Source organism: Vigna umbellata, chromosome 6, assembly GCF_029865625.1.
Source record: "Vigna umbellata cultivar VRB3 chromosome 6, Vumbellata_1.0, whole genome shotgun sequence".
NCBI classification, from domain to species: Eukaryota; Viridiplantae; Streptophyta; class Magnoliopsida; order Fabales; family Fabaceae; genus Vigna; species Vigna umbellata.
Window position 1 is genome coordinate 3,230,553 of NC_142170.1, and position 17,195 is coordinate 3,247,747.

Genomic DNA, 17,195 nt, shown 5'->3' on the forward strand with positions numbered 1-17,195 from the left:
TCTTCCTATCTAAGTCCATCTTTGCAAAGGATAAGTTGTCCACTTCTGTCTTATCTTCTTAATTGCGTCTTCTAGTATAGAAGATGTACTCTTGAAGCGTTACAAAATGAAGAAAGATGGATTATGTACCTAAAACAACAAAGTTAAGTTGTTAGAAACTAAGAATCTAAATAAGTTAAGCATCATTACCTCATTACAGTCATTTGTAATGACAGCTCGAATGATGGTCTTAATCCAAGACATGACATAGTAGCCACATTCCCATGAATCTAGCTGCTTGTTACACTAAAATGACAAACTAAATAGTCAAGCATTTAGATCATTCAATAACTAGTAAAATAAATTAGAACTATAAATGACTTACAACCTTTGGATACAGGACGGATAGTAGCTGACCTCGGTTTTTACCCATTACTCTATTTACATTGAAAACACAAGGTAATATTAATATAACTATATTTATCATAAAAATTGAAGGTCAAAATGAATTTGAAACATAAAAAAAGAAACACTTACCCTTGAAGCATGTTTCTCAAGTCATTGTTTGGGAATGATGAACAAAACCATACAATTTTACATTGTTTGGGAATGATGAGCATCAGCTGTCAGTGAGACCTATCATGATTCATAAATAGTTAGTAAACTAATTAAGAAAACTTTAATGATATTATACATAAAGCAACTCATACCCATCAATGTATGGCATAAAGTATATGTCTTTGTTTGACTCAGTCATCCATGTTTCCAAATACTTTTGTTTGCTCTCAATTGTGTTACTAGAAGGTTGGATGGTCTGAGGTTCAACAAATATGTACATGGAAGACTGACCTTGGTTCACAATGACTGTGTCCATGTACCTAAAACAACAAAGTTAAGTTGTTAGAAACTAAGAATGTAAATAAGTTTAATATGGAAGACAAAATTAACTATCTTACATGCACCATAGTTGAAGGATGGAAATATTCAACATCTTGTCTCCCCCAATGATCTCTAGTGCATCATTGAATGTGATATATAATGGGACATGGGGGGATGCCAAATACTCTATTATCCTCGTACACTTCTATTGGTCCTCTATTCAACCTGAGTAATTTTGTCATGAGCTTTGCTAGGGGATCATCCTTCGCTTCAGCCAGGTCATCATCTTCATCTATGACTGGCTCATGCATCGATTGCTTCTAGGGACGTATGACCTGAACATAAAAATTTCAAAGTTATCAATAAATATTTTTAAATTTAACATACAAAGACTAATAATAAAAATATTATACCTGTGGTGTAGAAATGTGTGACATGATCAATGATTTAGGCCAGGCTATAAATGTTCCTATTACCTCCCCCACAAAATGAATTTCTGAAGTGGGTACAAGCACCAGAGCATGGGAATCCCGAACCTCGTCAATCGTCACACGCACATGGTGGGGTAATAGGGAAACACCATGAACAATCTACCCTCCCTCAAGTACTCGTCCAACAGCCACAATGCATGGGGGATCCCCATCAACCAACAACTCATATTGAGCATTATACTTAGTAGGGTCTATAGTAGAGCATGATCCCCTAGTACTGACCCTAGGTGGTATGGGAGCTTCAGTGGGCAACCCCATGGTGGGCTGCGTCATGGCATGCAACTTTTCTTCAAGCGCTCTTTGAATTTCTTTTTGTTCTTGTAGTCTCTCCATGAATCGTTGCTCCATTGATCTCATGCTTTGGTTGAGCCTTTCCTCTCACTAGAGATCCATCTTCCTTAGTACCTCCTGACTCATGGATTGAGTTTTCTTTTATGCAGGGCCAAAATAGTCACGAAGACCAATCGCCCTAGGAACTCCACGTACACATCCTGCGTGCTCAGGCTTTCCAATGGCCGTTGTTATAATGTCATCCCTACCTTGGCCAACAAATGTTTCCTGAGTTTGTTGCTCAACCAATTCATCCTGCATATAAAAAAACTTTGTTACATAAAATACATGCCATGATAAATACACAATCAAACAATGCTTTGGTTTGAACTTATAATTTTTTGTGAGATCAAGGCAGCTGAGGAAGATGTCATTTTCCCATCAAATTTAGTCCGAGCAGCCTTCCATAGCTCGTACCTAGCAGGTGCAGGTGCTAGGTTGGGGGACTCAAGTCCTAAGGCCTCCGCTCGAGTCTTCCTCATCTTCTTCTCAAGTTTTGCATAACCACCTCGTGATAACACGTGTGGTGCATCATTTAGCATTTGCCTTTCTTGAGCGGCTAACTTTTTACCTTGTGAAACCATGTATATTCATAAGTGTAAAATCATAATAAAATGTATTAACTAAAGACTCTATAGATGTTAAGAGACAAACTGTCAGTCGACAGACTCTCTAGATGCACGAAATTGCATTCACTCCTCCTGTGTGAAATTGTAGTGTTCCCATGGATTCTCATGTTGTCTATCTCCAAAGACATCTGCACGTGTCAGTCTTGTCTTGAAATCTCTCCATCTGGTCACTACATGGGACAACACTTTCTTCCTAAGCTGAGTAGTGTTTGGAATTTCATAATTTTGCTGTTTAAAATGAAGAACATGTTAATGACATAAACCTATAAGAGAAAAAAGTATATCAAAGTCTTAATAAGTAAACATACCTTAATATCTTGCCATAAAAGGTTCTTGTCGACCTTTGGGACGTCATCCCATGATGCAAGAAGGATAAACACATGGGTTTTTGCTAACACACCCAAATAATTCCTAAACCTATCAGCATTTGACCTTGATGGCACACCTGATCTGGGGTCAATGTCTACATGTCTCCTCTTACCATCAACATGTTAGGATGTCACTTCTGGAAATCGTGACAGATCGACGACGTCCTGATCCTGAGGTTGACATACCTGCAAAATATATACAAGGTTAGTAATACATCAAATATGATGAATAAAACAACATTTAAAGTCACTAAAAAAATATCACAAAACCTATTAAGATATTGTTTTCTCCTAGATCACTACGAAATGCGTGGATGTCATTGGCTACGTCATCAACCTTGTCTTCAATGGGTATTGATGCAACAAATGTTGTCTCAAGTATATCAAGAGAATCTTCATCATCATATCCTTGCATTTTTTTTTCCTTCCGAAACCACTGACCATTTTTTATTTGCTAGATCATTTACGTAGAATATGTGTCTTGCTTGACAAGCCATAATAAATGGTTCATCAGTGTAATTCATCTTGTTAAGGTCCACTGATAACACTCTAGATTTACATATTTTTCTACGTTAAAAATCTTTTCTTAGAATTATTTTCTTTTTAATTGTTTAGAATTAGGCTAGTTTTAGGTTTTTCTTTGAATTCTTTAGTTTTGTAGAAATTTAGTTAAAATTAGATTTTTAGATACAATTTTTAGTTTTTGTTAATAATTAGAAAATTAATATTTTTTTAGAAAATTTTTTGATAAAAATTCTTTTCTTTTATTTGTTAATTTTTCTTTTCTTTCTTTAATTTCTGATAAATTTTTCTTTGTTGCTTGGTGAGTCTGATTTCAGGAATTGGGTGCTGCTGTTATGCTAGAACTGGGCCGCTGCTGGTTTAATGAAAATGCATGGATGTGGGCTTAAGTGAAACGGTGAGTTTTGGGTGCTGCAGCTGATTGGGGGTCTGAGATTTGTGAGTCATTTTGGAAAAAACAAAGGAAGCCCTCGAGCATTTGAAAAAGAGAAAACCAAACCCTTTGAGAGCTAGGGCAGAGAAAGGAAGAAGAGCTCCATAGTTGGTCCGATCCTGCCCATAGAAGGAGAGCTGAACGGAGCTAGCTGGCACGTGACCGAAAGGGGAAGCTCGAATCAATGAAGAGGTTGATCGGAGGGCTTAAACAAAATGATGAACAGTGGCCGCTGGATCAAGAAGAAGAGTAGTGAGCAAGTTTTTCCCTTTTCCCTCTTTCGTTTTCTTTGTTTTTCTGACCCTATAAAAAGGGCTTTCACTATGTAAATAGATGGAGAGAACACACTTCTTCATATACTTTTGAGATACATTTTCAGATGCTCTGTAGATTAGGGTTTTTACGCTTTTCTTAGAGTAGAGATATTGTTCTTGCTTTTGGATTTCGTTGAGACGATCGCGAGGGTGACAGGCCGCGAGAGTCTTGGTGATTTCCGGTAGTTTGTAAAATTTTCTTTTCATGTTAATAAAGTTGAGTTTTGTGTTCTTGTTCTGTTCTTGTTTATGTTTCGATTTTGTTCTTTGTTTTTGATTTCTGTACTTGTTATGTGTTGAGAAAATGATTTGGATTCTGTAACTCTGCACTTCTATGGTTCCGTTTGGAATTAAATGTCTCCGTAGTGAGCATTCTTCATCGAGATGTCTTCTCGAGACAGAGAACAGTCCAATGCATAAAAATTGATTCAAATATGTGTTTCTTGAATTTGTTTGTGAATTTTAGATTGATGAATAGGTTAATGAACATTGGTTGGACAAATCAGTGGAAAGAGTCAATTTAAAGTTTTGAAATATGACTTAGAATACCCTGGATTGGGATTCATATTATCAGGATGTCTTCCTGAGAGCTCTAAGCACTCTTTTATTCAATCCAATGTGCAATTCACCTATGACTTCAATTCTGATTTTGAGGTTGTTATATTGCTTTTGATTAGTTAGAATTTAGGTACTGTTTTTGCTTCGTTTCAATTTTAAATTCTGTTCTTGATTGATTTCTGGTGATATATAGATTAGGATAGAGTGATCTGTGTTGCTGATTTGGTTTCATTGCAAGTTGATTTCTGTTTTAGCTAATACTTCTTACTTTGATTTTTGTCTTCCTGTAAATAGACTAGGTTTAGTATATTAGATGTTTAACTGTCCACTCTCTTGGTTCTGATACATGTATATACCGCTGCTTTAGGGATCTTAGCATCTTGTTCAGTTTTAGTTTTGGTTTCCTTGCACTGTTAATTGTTAGCATTCATAGATTAGTTTTAGTTGTATTCACTGCTCATTTTGTTCTGTTATACATAGATTCTATAGTTTAGCTTAAGTTTCAGATTTTATTTCTTTGCATTTTACTTCTTTATTTTGTTATTTTTCTTTAAACAGATTTCAATTGCTTTATTCATTTCTTTTTAAATTGCATTGTTCATATTTCTTTTCCCCACCTTGCTTTAGTAGTTAGTAAATAGTAAATAAATACAAGATTTAATTCTACACTTTAAACTTAATTCTAGCCGAGTCTTTGGATTGATACCTAGGTTGTCCCTATACTTCATTAGTGGGGAAACTTAGTTTGTTCTGTTTTTGCGCGACGAAAAGCAGTTTAACAAATGGCGCCGTTGCCGGGGACTCGGCGAGTTAAGTTTTAGAGTGTTAGGTTAGTCTTGTTTAGGTTTGTTTTCTTGATTTTATTTCTGTTTTGTGTTCATATCTGTTCCTTTTTAGTTTAGGATCTGTTTGTCTGTTTTCATTTTTGTATATTAGGATCTGTTCTGCAGAGTAGAAATTGTGAATATAGCTTGTATAGATTTTCTTTTCTTTCAATTCTTTTGTTGAATTCTGTGATAGAGGCTTTATTGGTCTGATTGGTTTTTATCTTGTGAGCAATTGGTAAGCATGGATCACTCCTCTGCATATGGTAATTTCCCTTTCCCTTACAATGCTCCACCACAAAGAATTAACATGTTCTTTGAGCCTGTTGCTGAGGAATTTTTGCAGCCAATCAATCAAGATTTCCAACAGCAACCACCACTTTGTTTTCAACCATATGGTGAGCAGCAACCCTGGATTATGCAGCAGCAGCTGCCACATTCATATTGGCACCAGTATGCTGAAATAGGGCTGGAGGAATTCCAATCAGTACAGCCATGGCAGGATCAATTATGTGATCAGCAGCAGGGGATTCCAGCATATGAACTTCAAGGACTAACCAATCAAGTGGCAGAGTTAGTAGCTGTAGTCAACAAGTTGACTGGGAGAGTTGAAAAGGAGAAAGAGGCAGCAACTAATGAAGCACCACTAATGGTAGCTGCTGCCGCAGAGTTTCAAGAGATTAAGTGTCCAACCACCTCTGTAACTGTATACTCTAATCCTTCTTTCATTGATTCACATTCTAATTTAAATTTTGATGATGATAATTCCAATTCTCTGATGAGTGATGATTGTATGAATGCATCTGATGATTTTTCTGAATGTGTTTGTGAACCTTATGACCATAATTACACTGGTGATGATTTTGAAAAGCTAGTTGATGGTTTTAGGGAGTTGGCTGTGATTCATGATTGTAATAGTTTTGTTGCTGTTCCTATATCTGATTTTACCACTGCTAGTGCTCAATTAAGTGAAAATGTCTATTATGATGGTGATAGTATTGAACCTCATTCTTGTTTCAATAAAATTGATTGTACTGCTGATTTAAAAGCTGAATCTGCTGAACTGGAAGTACAAACTGATTTCAGAAAGTCCAAAGAGTATTTGAAAAAAATGAGGGAAGCTGCTGACCATGTTTTGGTGCTTCAGTACTATGAAATGGATTTTGATGCTGATGTGTGTGAGCCTGAAAATGATTTCAATGTGTTTGATCATATGCATGATGTGCCTGTAGAAGTTGTTGATTTTAGTCCTTGCTTTGATCATTCTAATATCATAAAATTAGCATTTTCCATTGATAGAGTTCATATACCTGCATCTACTGCTTTTTATGATTGCACAGATTTAAATGCACTTCTTGATGATGAATCAGATGCTCATGATGATAGATATGTAGTTTTTGATGATGTGAAAGTTGATATGGTTGATTTTGAAAATGCTTGTGCTGATTTAGGATTAGAACTTGAACTTGAGTTTGCTGGGTTCTTAAACTCTTTAGAACTGAGTAATGAAAAACTCACTGGTTGTACATGCCTTGGGGGTGGTTGTGAAATTTGTGAAGAAATTAGTTCTGCCATATGTTCTGCTTCTAACTATTTTGCAGGTGCCAAGGAAGAGATCATTATGTTCAAGCTGGATGGAAATGACCCTGATGAGGTAGCTAGTGATCAGAGAACGCAGGTTTATTCTGAACTTAGCATTCCCATAGAGTTCTCTAAGGTTCAATATGAATTTAATGCTTTGGATCTGTTTAAAGTTGAACCCATAGAACCTACTCTAGATTATGTTCCTGTTATGCCTGCACACACTCATATTTTAGATTCAGCCTTTTCCATTGAAAATATTGACATGCCTTATGCTGTTTCAGAGTTATGCACTGGTTTTGACATTATTCCAGTTGATGATAGCTTCACAGTAGGTGTTCATTTAGCTGCTGATTTGATAGATGCTAGTGAGGTCATTTTTGAGGAACCAGTCCAGGTTGAATCTGACTTTAATCCTTCTACTGGTATAGCTGAAATGCACACTCGTTTTCATGTCTTGCATGCTTTACCTGATGTGCCTGATACTTCTAAGCATTTTAAATTGCTTGATGAAATTTCTGTTGTGCATAATGTAAAGATACCTACCGATAGGTGCTATGAATTTAAGTCATTGTTTTCTGATAACCTGTTTGAGAACCTGTTGAATGACTGTAATGTAAATACACAGGTTATGATGGAGACACATGCTGACTTCGAATTCAGTGATGGCATTGCAGAATTGAACAAAGAGGAAGCTACAGAGACAAAGGCAACCCTGGTGGAGGCAATAGATGGTGTCAATATTGCTAAAGGAGTCTTGAACGTGCAGAAGCAATTGAAAAATTTGAATGGAGAACTGCAGTTACTGCAACAAATGCCTAAGCAGGAGAACTTCAATGCAGCCATGGAGACAATACACAAAGGAGTTGAGCACAATGGAGAAAATCCAATAAGCTCTTTCTTTTCCCTTCGTTTAAATAGTAGTTACAGATCTTTTATAGTAGTTTACATAGCTTTAAGTAGCATAATAAATAGTAGGATAGATAATATGTTGTTTTTCATAAAAATAAAACGAATTAACTTTGATTTGTGGCCAATCTGAATAAGTTCTTTTCCTCTTTAGTTTTATAGTTTTACTTTTAAGTCTTGTTTCTATTCTTGTTCAGTTGTTGTTCTTTTTGTGTTTTTCAGTTTCTATTCTTGTACATATTTGTTGCTGTTTGATTTGAGTATGTTTTTGTTGATTAGAAAACCTTACTCACTCACACATTGAGGGCAATGTGCCTCTTAAGTGTGGGGGTGAGGGGTTGTAGTTAAAATTTTTGCTTTTACTTTGATAGATGTGTTTAGTATCTGTTTTAGTAATAAAATAGGGGTATTTTTTTTTCTGAACTGTTTTTCTCTTAGTTTAGGTCTGGTTTAGTTTTAAATACCTAGAGTAGTTTCCCATTCTTGTTTTAGTCTATAAATACCTATTTTTCTTACTGATCTGTTTTAGTTTAGTTTTTAGCTTTGTTGTTAATAGTTCTTTAGGTTTTTACAGTTCATTCATTTTCTGGTTTATGTTGTTTTAGCTTAGGTTCTTTTACTGTTTTTTTTAATCTGTTTTAGAACTTCTTTTAGGTCCCTTTTCTTTGCTTATTTCTATTATTTTTGTCTTCCTTATGCTAGTTTCTTGCTCTGTTTTAGTTCTTCATTAGTTTCTTTTCTTCATTTTATTTTCATGCTTTGTTTCAAGTTTTCAATTAGGATTTTTTTTCATAATTAGTTTCTATTTTCTTTCTGCTACTGTTTGTAAAATTTTCTGAATTTAGTTTGTCAATACTTAGTTTTTTATGCTTTTAGAATATGTTTTAGGCTGTAGGATTAGACTTTATTTTTGCTTATAGTTTCTGTAATTAGAATTCATATTAGAATTTCCTTTCTCTGCTTATATTCTTGCCTTCTATTTCACGAATTAGATACTCTTTAATTTCTGTTTTAGCATTTGTTTCAGTTTTATTTTACCTTATAGGTTCTGTTCTGAGATTTTAATTTCTGAGTCCTGTTCTGGTTTTCAGTAATTTTCTAGGATCTTTTCCATTCATTGTTACTGTTATGATTTTCTTAGTTTTTTTTCTCTTTTAAATTCGAGTCTGTTTTAGTTTAGCTAGGTTCAGAGTTAACTCTTTGATTGTTTTTTCCTTTTACTGTCTTTCTGTTCTAGAAGCGTTTTAGATGGGAGTTGGTTTAGGTTATGTTTAGAGTTCTTTCTTTCTTCTTTTGCTGTTTTCTTTCCAGACTTGTAATTAGGATTTGTTAGCTTAATATCATTCTGCTTTAGATGTCTCTTTTGCTGTTTTACTTTGTAGAGCTTTAGTTGAGATTCTTTCTGGTTGCATTCTGTTTAGTTTTACTTTGTCTAGGTTGTAAATAGCTTTAGGTAATGTTGTGCAGGTATTTCTAGATTCTATTTCACATTTTACTTAACTTTTTGCTGACTTACTTAACTTCTTAGCTTTATTTCTTTAAGATAGATTGCCAACAGTGTCTTTAGCTCTAGATTTGAGTAGATGTAGCTCTAGCAGTAGTTTTTGCAGTTAGTTCAGTCTAAATAAGCAGGTTTTGCATGATAGAGAGTAGCAATTCCATTTTTTGACAAATCTTTAACCCTGGAGAGTTTTGGGCCAAAATTTTTCTTTCTAGTGTGATTGCATGCATGTGTAGTCATAGTTCTGATTTTGTATTAATTCTCTTTGATGTGCTTGATCTTGGTAGAACTTAAGAAATGATCTAGGCCTTCTTTCTTCTTCCCATTCACATTTCTTTCCATTGTACCCTCATTTGAGCCTTAGCCTTTTCTTTGCTTTCCATCCATTACATATTTTTTCACCACCAATAAAGCAACCTTGAGAGATTTGTGAGAAGTAGGGAGAATTTAGAACTCAGAAAGCAGAAAAGAGTAAGGTCAGAGGTGAGATTGAAAAGAAAAATAGAGCTCTAAAAAGAGAAAAATTTGATCTGAAAAAGAGAAGAAAAAGGTCTGGAAAAGAGAAAAAGAGAAAATTGATTGAGAAAAAGACCTGAAAAAAAAAAAGAAGATTCTGGCCAAGAAAAGAATGCAATACCTGCAGTGAGTTCTAGTTGTCCTCTCTTTCACATTTCTCTTATCCATTCCAGTTTCTGCTTTTATTTCCCATACATCTAGCCTTTCCATTCTCCATTACATTACAAGCCATGAAAGTCCTAGTGACCTAGAGTTATCTTGATTCAAGCAGTGTCAATTAGAGTTTTTCCAAAGTTAAGAATTGTGGTCTATCATGTTATGTGGAGTGAAACACAGGCTGACCTAAAACACTTGAGTGATTTGAGAGAAACACTTTATCCTGTGAGGTTGAACTTGGGCTGCTACTTCTCTAAATTGTAATTTTCTGCTTGTTTTTGGTTGAATTTAACTGTTATTTACTTGCTAGAGTTACTGAAACTTAGATTTAGAGTTGGTCATTCTGTTTGTGCAGTTCTTATTAGAGAAAAATAGCTGGTAGTTGTGTAATTAGCAGAGTTGAGTTTAATTGTGATAGAGTCCAGTGTTCCTAGTTATGTGTTTAGTCTTTTCCTTTGTAGATTGAGTTTTTCTTTTCCTTTTGTCTTTCTTGTTTGCCCCTGCCCAGGAGGGCAGTTGTCTAAGTGTGGGGGTGTGATAACACTCTAGATTTACATATTTTTCTACGTTAAAAATCTTTTCTTAGAATTATTTTCTTTTTAATTGTTTAGAATTAGGCTAGTTTTAGGTTTTTCTTTGAATTCTTTAGTTTTGTAGAAATTTAGTTAAAATTAGATTTTTAGATACAATTTTTAGTTTTTGTTAATAATTAGAAAATTAATATTTTTTAGAAAATTTTTTGATAAAAATTCTTTTCTTTTATTTGTTAATTTTTCTTTTCTTTCTTTAATTTCTGATAAATTTTTTTTTTTTTTTTTTTTCTTTTTTTTTTGTTTGCTTGGTGAGTCTGATTTCAGGAATTGGGTGCTGCTGTTATGCTAGAACTGGGCCGCTGCTGGTTTAATGAAAATGCATGGATGTGGGCTTAAGTGAAACGGTGAGTTTTGGGTGCTGCAGCTGATTGGGGGTCTGAGATTTGTGAGTCATTTTGGAAAAAACAAAGGAAGCCCTCGAGCATTTGAAAAAGAGAAAACCAAACCCTTTGAGAGCTAGGGCAGAGAAAGGAAGAAGAGCTCCATAGTTGGTCCGATCCTGCCCATAGAAGGAGAGCTGAACGGAGCTAGCTGGCACGTGACCGAAAGGGGAAGCTCGAATCAATGAAGAGGTTGATCGGAGGGCTTAAACAAAATGATGAACAGTGGCCGCTGGATCAAGAAGAAGAGTAGTGAGCAAGTTTTTCCCTTTTCCCTCTTTCGTTTTCTTTGTTTTTCTGACCCTATAAAAAGGGCTTTCACTATGTAAATAGATGGAGAGAACACACTTCTTCATATACTTTTGAGATACATTTTCAGATGCTCTGTAGATTAGGGTTTTTACGCTTTTCTTAGAGTAGAGATATTGTTCTTGCTTTTGGATTTCGTTGAGACGATCGCGAGGGTGACAGGCCGCGAGAGTCTTGGTGATTTCCGGTAGTTTGTAAAATTTTCTTTTCATGTTAATAAAGTTGAGTTTTGTGTTCTTGTTCTGTTCTTGTTTATGTTTCAATTTTGTTCTTTGTTTTTGATTTCTGTACTTGTTATGTGTTGAGAAAATGATTTGGATTCTGTAACTCTGCACTTCTATGGTTCCGTTTGGAATTAAATGTCTCCGTAGTGAGCATTCTTCATCGAGATGTCTTCTCGAGACAGAGAACAGTCCAATGCATAAAAATTGATTCAAATATGTGTTTCTTGAATTTGTTTGTGAATTTTAGATTGATGAATAGGTTAATGAACATTGGTTGGACAAATCAGTGGAAAGAGTCAATTTAAAGTTTTGAAATATGACTTAGAATACCCTGGATTGGGATTCATATTATCAGGATGTCTTCCTGAGAGCTCTAAGCACTCTTTTATTCAATCCAATGTGCAATTCACCTATGACTTCAATTCTGATTTTGAGGTTGTTATATTGCTTTTGATTAGTTAGAATTTAGGTACTGTTTTTGCTTCGTTTCAATTTTAAATTCTGTTCTTGATTGATTTCTGGTGATATATAGATTAGGATAGAGTGATCTGTGTTGCTGATTTGGTTTCATTGCAAGTTGATTTCTGTTTTAGCTAATACTTCTTACTTTGATTTTTGTCTTCCTGTAAATAGACTAGGTTTAGTATATTAGATGTTTAACTGTCCACTCTCTTGGTTCTGATACATGTATATACCGCTGCTTTAGGGATCTTAGCATCTTGTTCAGTTTTAGTTTTGGTTTCCTTGCACTGTTAATTGTTAGCATTCATAGATTAGTTTTAGTTGTATTCACTGCTCATTTTGTTCTGTTATACATAGATTCTATAGTTTAGCTTAAGTTTCAGATTTTATTTCTTTGCATTTTACTTCTTTATTTTGTTATTTTTCTTTAAACAGATTTCAATTGCTTTATTCATTTCTTTTTAAATTGCATTGTTCATATTTCTTTTCCCCACCTTGCTTTAGTAGTTAGTAAATAGTAAATAAATACAAGATTTAATTCTACACTTTAAACTTAATTCTAGCCGAGTCTTTGGATTGATACCTAGGTTGTCCCTATACTTCATTAGTGGGGAAACTTAGTTTGTTCTGTTTTTGCGCGACGAAAAGCAGTTTAACATCCACCAATGTGAAACCAAAGTCATCTATCATGACACCGAAATATATATCAACCCATTTACACTTGAAAACTGGGACTCTAAAAGTGACATAATCAACTTCCCATATTTCTTGTATTATTACAAAATAACTCATGGATGCTGTGATTGGATTTTTGTCTTTAGAACTAGTAAAGTGCACAGCCTCAGCTTGTAGTGTAACCCCACTATTTTGAACTCTACTTTTGTCATCTTCTACCTTTGTCTGAAAAGAAATATTGTTTATATAGTACCCACTATATGTAATGACATCTATGTTCAGAAACATCTGGAGTCGCATAAATCTTTTTCTTAAACCATTGTAAGAAGGTTTTGACATGTTCATTAAGATGTCATTTTTCCCTCATTCTTGGGTATGCTGCCTTTATTTCATTAACGTATTCAGAAATGTAACGAATCACATCTAAAGTGTTGTTTAAGATGTACAAATGAGCTTGATCAACTTCTTTTCTACTAACACACTCAATTCTCACACCTTGAACACCCTTACCTTCATATTTTCCTTCATGTTTGCTCTTAGGAAGACCCATTGGTTCACAACTTGGCATATAACTTGAACAAAATTCAATGACTACTTCTGCAACGTATCGCTCTATGATTGAAGCTTTTGTTCAATACTGATTCTTGACATATCCCTTTAAGATCTTCATATCTTTCAACATGATACATCCACCTTAAGAAAACCAGTGCACATATTCGAATTTCTCTGACTAGATGAACAATCAAACGAACCATGATATCAAAAAAGAAGGTGGAAATACATCTCCAACTCACACAGTATTCTTATTCCTTCATTTTTCAATTGATCTAAACCTCGAGGGTTAACAACTTTCTTGCAAATGGCATTAAAGAACAAACTCAACGTGTCAGAATATCTCTAACAGAAGCAGGTAATATGTTTCGTATAACAACTAGTAACAATTGTTGCATCAATACATGACAATCGTGAGACTTTAAACCAACTAACTTTAACTCTTGCATAACAACAAGGTTACTAATATTTGAAGAATAACCTTGTGGAACCTTAACACTTCTTAAAGAGTTATAAAAACTTTGTTTTTCTTTTTTAGAAAGAGTGTGACATGTTAGGGGCAGATAGGTGAGTCTTCCAATTGACTCTGGATGTAACTCAGAACGGATTCCCATGTCAGTTAAATCTTGTCGTGCTTTTATTCTGTCTTTTGTCTTCTCTTTCACGTTTAATAAAGTTCCGATGACACTGTCACAAACATTTTTTTCAATGTGCATGATATCCATACAATGTCTAATATCAAGTTTACACCAGTACGGAAGATTAAAAAATATTGATCGTTTCTTCCAAATGTTTTTTGCAAAGGTACTTTTATGATGTTTTCTGAAGACAATGTCAATGTTTTTGACTTCGTTGTACACTTCTTCACCGTTGCAGTGTCTGCACACAACCTCGTCCTCAACACTTCCATTAAATGCTTTTTTCAATCTACGGTAAGGGTGATTACGAGAAAAGAATTTTTGATGTCTTGTATATATTGTCTTTTGACCATGCTTCAATTGAATGTAACTAGTGTTTTCTTCACAAATGGGACATGCAAAATGACCTTTAACACTATAACCGCTAAGTTTTCATATGCTGGGAAATCATTTATAGTGCAAAACAACATTGCACGCAAACGAAAAGTTTCTTGAACATCTGAATCGAACACTTCGACCCCTTCTTCCCACAACATTTTCAAATCATCAATTAAAGGTTTCAAGTAAACATCAATGTCATTTCCAGGTTGTCTAAAATCCGATATCATAATGGACAACATCACATATTTTCTCTTCATGCACAACAATGGAGAAAGATTGTATATCATCAACATAACTGGCCATGAACTGTGTTTGCTACTTAAGTTCCCATAAGGATTCATACCATCAGTTGCAAGTGCAAGTCTTAAGTTTCTTGGATCTGCACCAAATTCTGGAAATGTTTCATCGATCTTCTTCCATTATGGTGAATCAGCTGGGTGTCATAGAAGATTATCGCACTTTCTTCCAGCAACGTGTCATTTAAGGTTCTTTGCATCTTCTTTAACAGAGAATATACGTTTGAACTTATGTATTATAGGTAAATACCACATCACCTTAGCAGGTGCACCATCATTACCTTCATCACTAGTGTTTTTGTCATTGTTCTTTTTAAAACGAGATAAACCACACGTTGGACAATACTTTAGCGGAGTAAACTCCTTTATGTACAAAGCATAATCATTAGGACAAATATGTATCTTTTGATATTCGAGTCCCATTTGACATAAAATTTTCTTGGCCTCGTAATGAAAATGGGTAGAGTATTATTTTCCGAAAGCATCTCGTTCAACAACTCCAACAACTTTGTGAAACTTTTATCAGTCCATCCATTCCTTGCTTTTACAATAAACAACTTCAAAGTTGCAGACAAATGTGTAAAGTTGGGGCATCCTGGAAATAACGGTTGCTTTGAATCATGTTTAAGAGAATCATACAAATTAGCTCTTCCAAACTCATCTTCACCAACATCACGTATCATGTCCTCTAAATGATCAGTTAATCATTCTTCCACATAATCTGTTCCTCGTGACGTGGTAGGCTGGTCCAGTACTTCTCCATGCCAAGTCCAAACAGTATAAGTTCTCATTATGCCGAATATGAATAGATGGTCACGCATATTGCCTAAGTCTTGGAGTATTTGATTAAGACAACGAACACAAGGACAAAAATATGTCTCGTTCACAGACTTAGCATTTTGTTCAACATATTGCAAGAACTCTGAAACACCCTTCTCATATTCTTCACTGATGCGACGTTCATTCATCCAGATTCAATACATACTATGTTCGTAATATACTTCATCAATTTCAATTTTTTAACTCTCAAAAGGTTAGGAGGCCCTACCTATTCAGAAAAATTATTTTTCATAATTTGCTAAGAGACATGCAAAGAAGTCTATATCATAAATTTGATAAGATTTAGGCAACATTTTGCATTGGTCTCCGGTATATACGAAATGAGAGTACTCAAGGATGACCACAATCAAATATGCATCCGGAGAACAACACAAATATTGAACTGAATTTTTATCAATCTTATCCATAAACTCCAACGTACATATAGAAAATTATGAAAAATAATTTTCCCAAACTGTCTAATCAGATAATTCAAAATTTAATACAAACAATTAAAGGATTAATCTTTTGTGTTAAATTTCAAATGGGAACTAAGTTTCACTTAGTTAGATACTAATAATCTAACATACCAATCATAACAACACAACAAAACTTTACCACATGCATATTCAAAAGCCAATAACATGCATACGCAAAAGCCAATAACATGCATACACAAAAGTCAATAACGTGTATATATGCAAAATCCTACAACATGCAAATCCAAAAGACAACAACATGCAACTTCGAAAGTTATTAACATGCATATTCGAAAGTTAATAACATGCATATCCAAATGCCAAAAACATGCATACCGAAAAGCCAATAACATGCATAGACAAAAACTTTTAAACAAGAATGCTAACCTTCTTAACCGATTAAGTTTTTTTTTACAAACGTAGTGGAGAAATTGGAGGAGTGGAAAACGCAAAAAAATGCTGCCCAAGAATGCAAGAAATCGTCGACCAAGGAAACGAACAAAACTGCACCAAAATACAGTGAAAACTCATTTTAATCAGTTCAAATGGAAGATAATCCATCAGAGACTAATTTAATTGGAGTAAAAGTAAGTTTAAACGGTCCAAAAGAGAAAAAACGAACCTGAAAATGCAAAGCCGCGAGAGAAAAATCGAGGAGGAAGATGATGAATTTTGCGCAAAGTGTAATAAAACAGCCTTAGACGTTGGGGCCCTCCCCCATCGAACGTTTATAGAGACATCAAACATCCAACATAGGGGCCCGAATGTCTATGTGTATTTAAAAAATTAAATTTGGCGGAGGCTATCCATGTCCGATATATGGGGCCTGGACATCTATAGAGACATCCGACGTTCGACATAAGGGCCCGGACGTCTAAAGCAATGGAACAGGCACCTTTTCACCTACCTGTCAAGTCTTTAGGCATCCGACGTAGGGGCCCAGACGTCTATATAGACATTAGACGTCCGACATAGGAGCCTGGACGTCTACACTGTGAAATAAAATGACTTTTAGTATTATGGTTCGACCATGAGACGTCGAGGTCTTTCCGGTCTGACGTCTAAGAGCTGTAAAAAATTATTTTCTACCACATTTTGGCGTCCGACTAGGAGGAGTTGACGTTTTCGTGAGTATAGACGTCGGGGCCCATCCCCGTCGGACGTCTACAACATTAACTTATTCAAGGGTCAGACGTCTAAAGGGCGACGTTAAAAGTCTTTTCTACACTAGTGATATAATAAAAGTATATTATAATAAAAGTACACATAAAATCAGGACACCGTTAATATAATAAAATACTATAATAAAAGTACACAGTGACATGGTCACTTTATGTCTCATATCTTAAATTAAGATGTCATTTATATAATAAGCAAGCAGGCAATAGTCACATCAC

General features: G+C 34.8%; 1 protein-coding gene and 1 pseudogene across 1 annotated transcript; one reads left to right on the forward strand and one right to left on the reverse strand.

The window, feature by feature from the left end:
* Window positions 1-931: 931 nt before the first annotated feature.
* LOC148196592 (uncharacterized) lies at window positions 932-15,483 on the reverse strand (annotated as a pseudogene).
* On the forward strand, window positions 6,398-8,251 carry LOC148196593 (uncharacterized). The gene is made up of 2 exons (XM_088092557.1): window positions 6,398-7,305; window positions 7,537-8,251. The coding sequence occupies exons 1-2, from the start codon at window positions 6,439-6,441 to the stop codon at window positions 7,948-7,950; spliced, it is 1,281 nt and encodes a 426-aa protein (XP_087948683.1). The 5' UTR covers window positions 6,398-6,438; the 3' UTR covers window positions 7,951-8,251.
* Window positions 15,484-17,195: the final 1,712 nt, after the last annotated feature.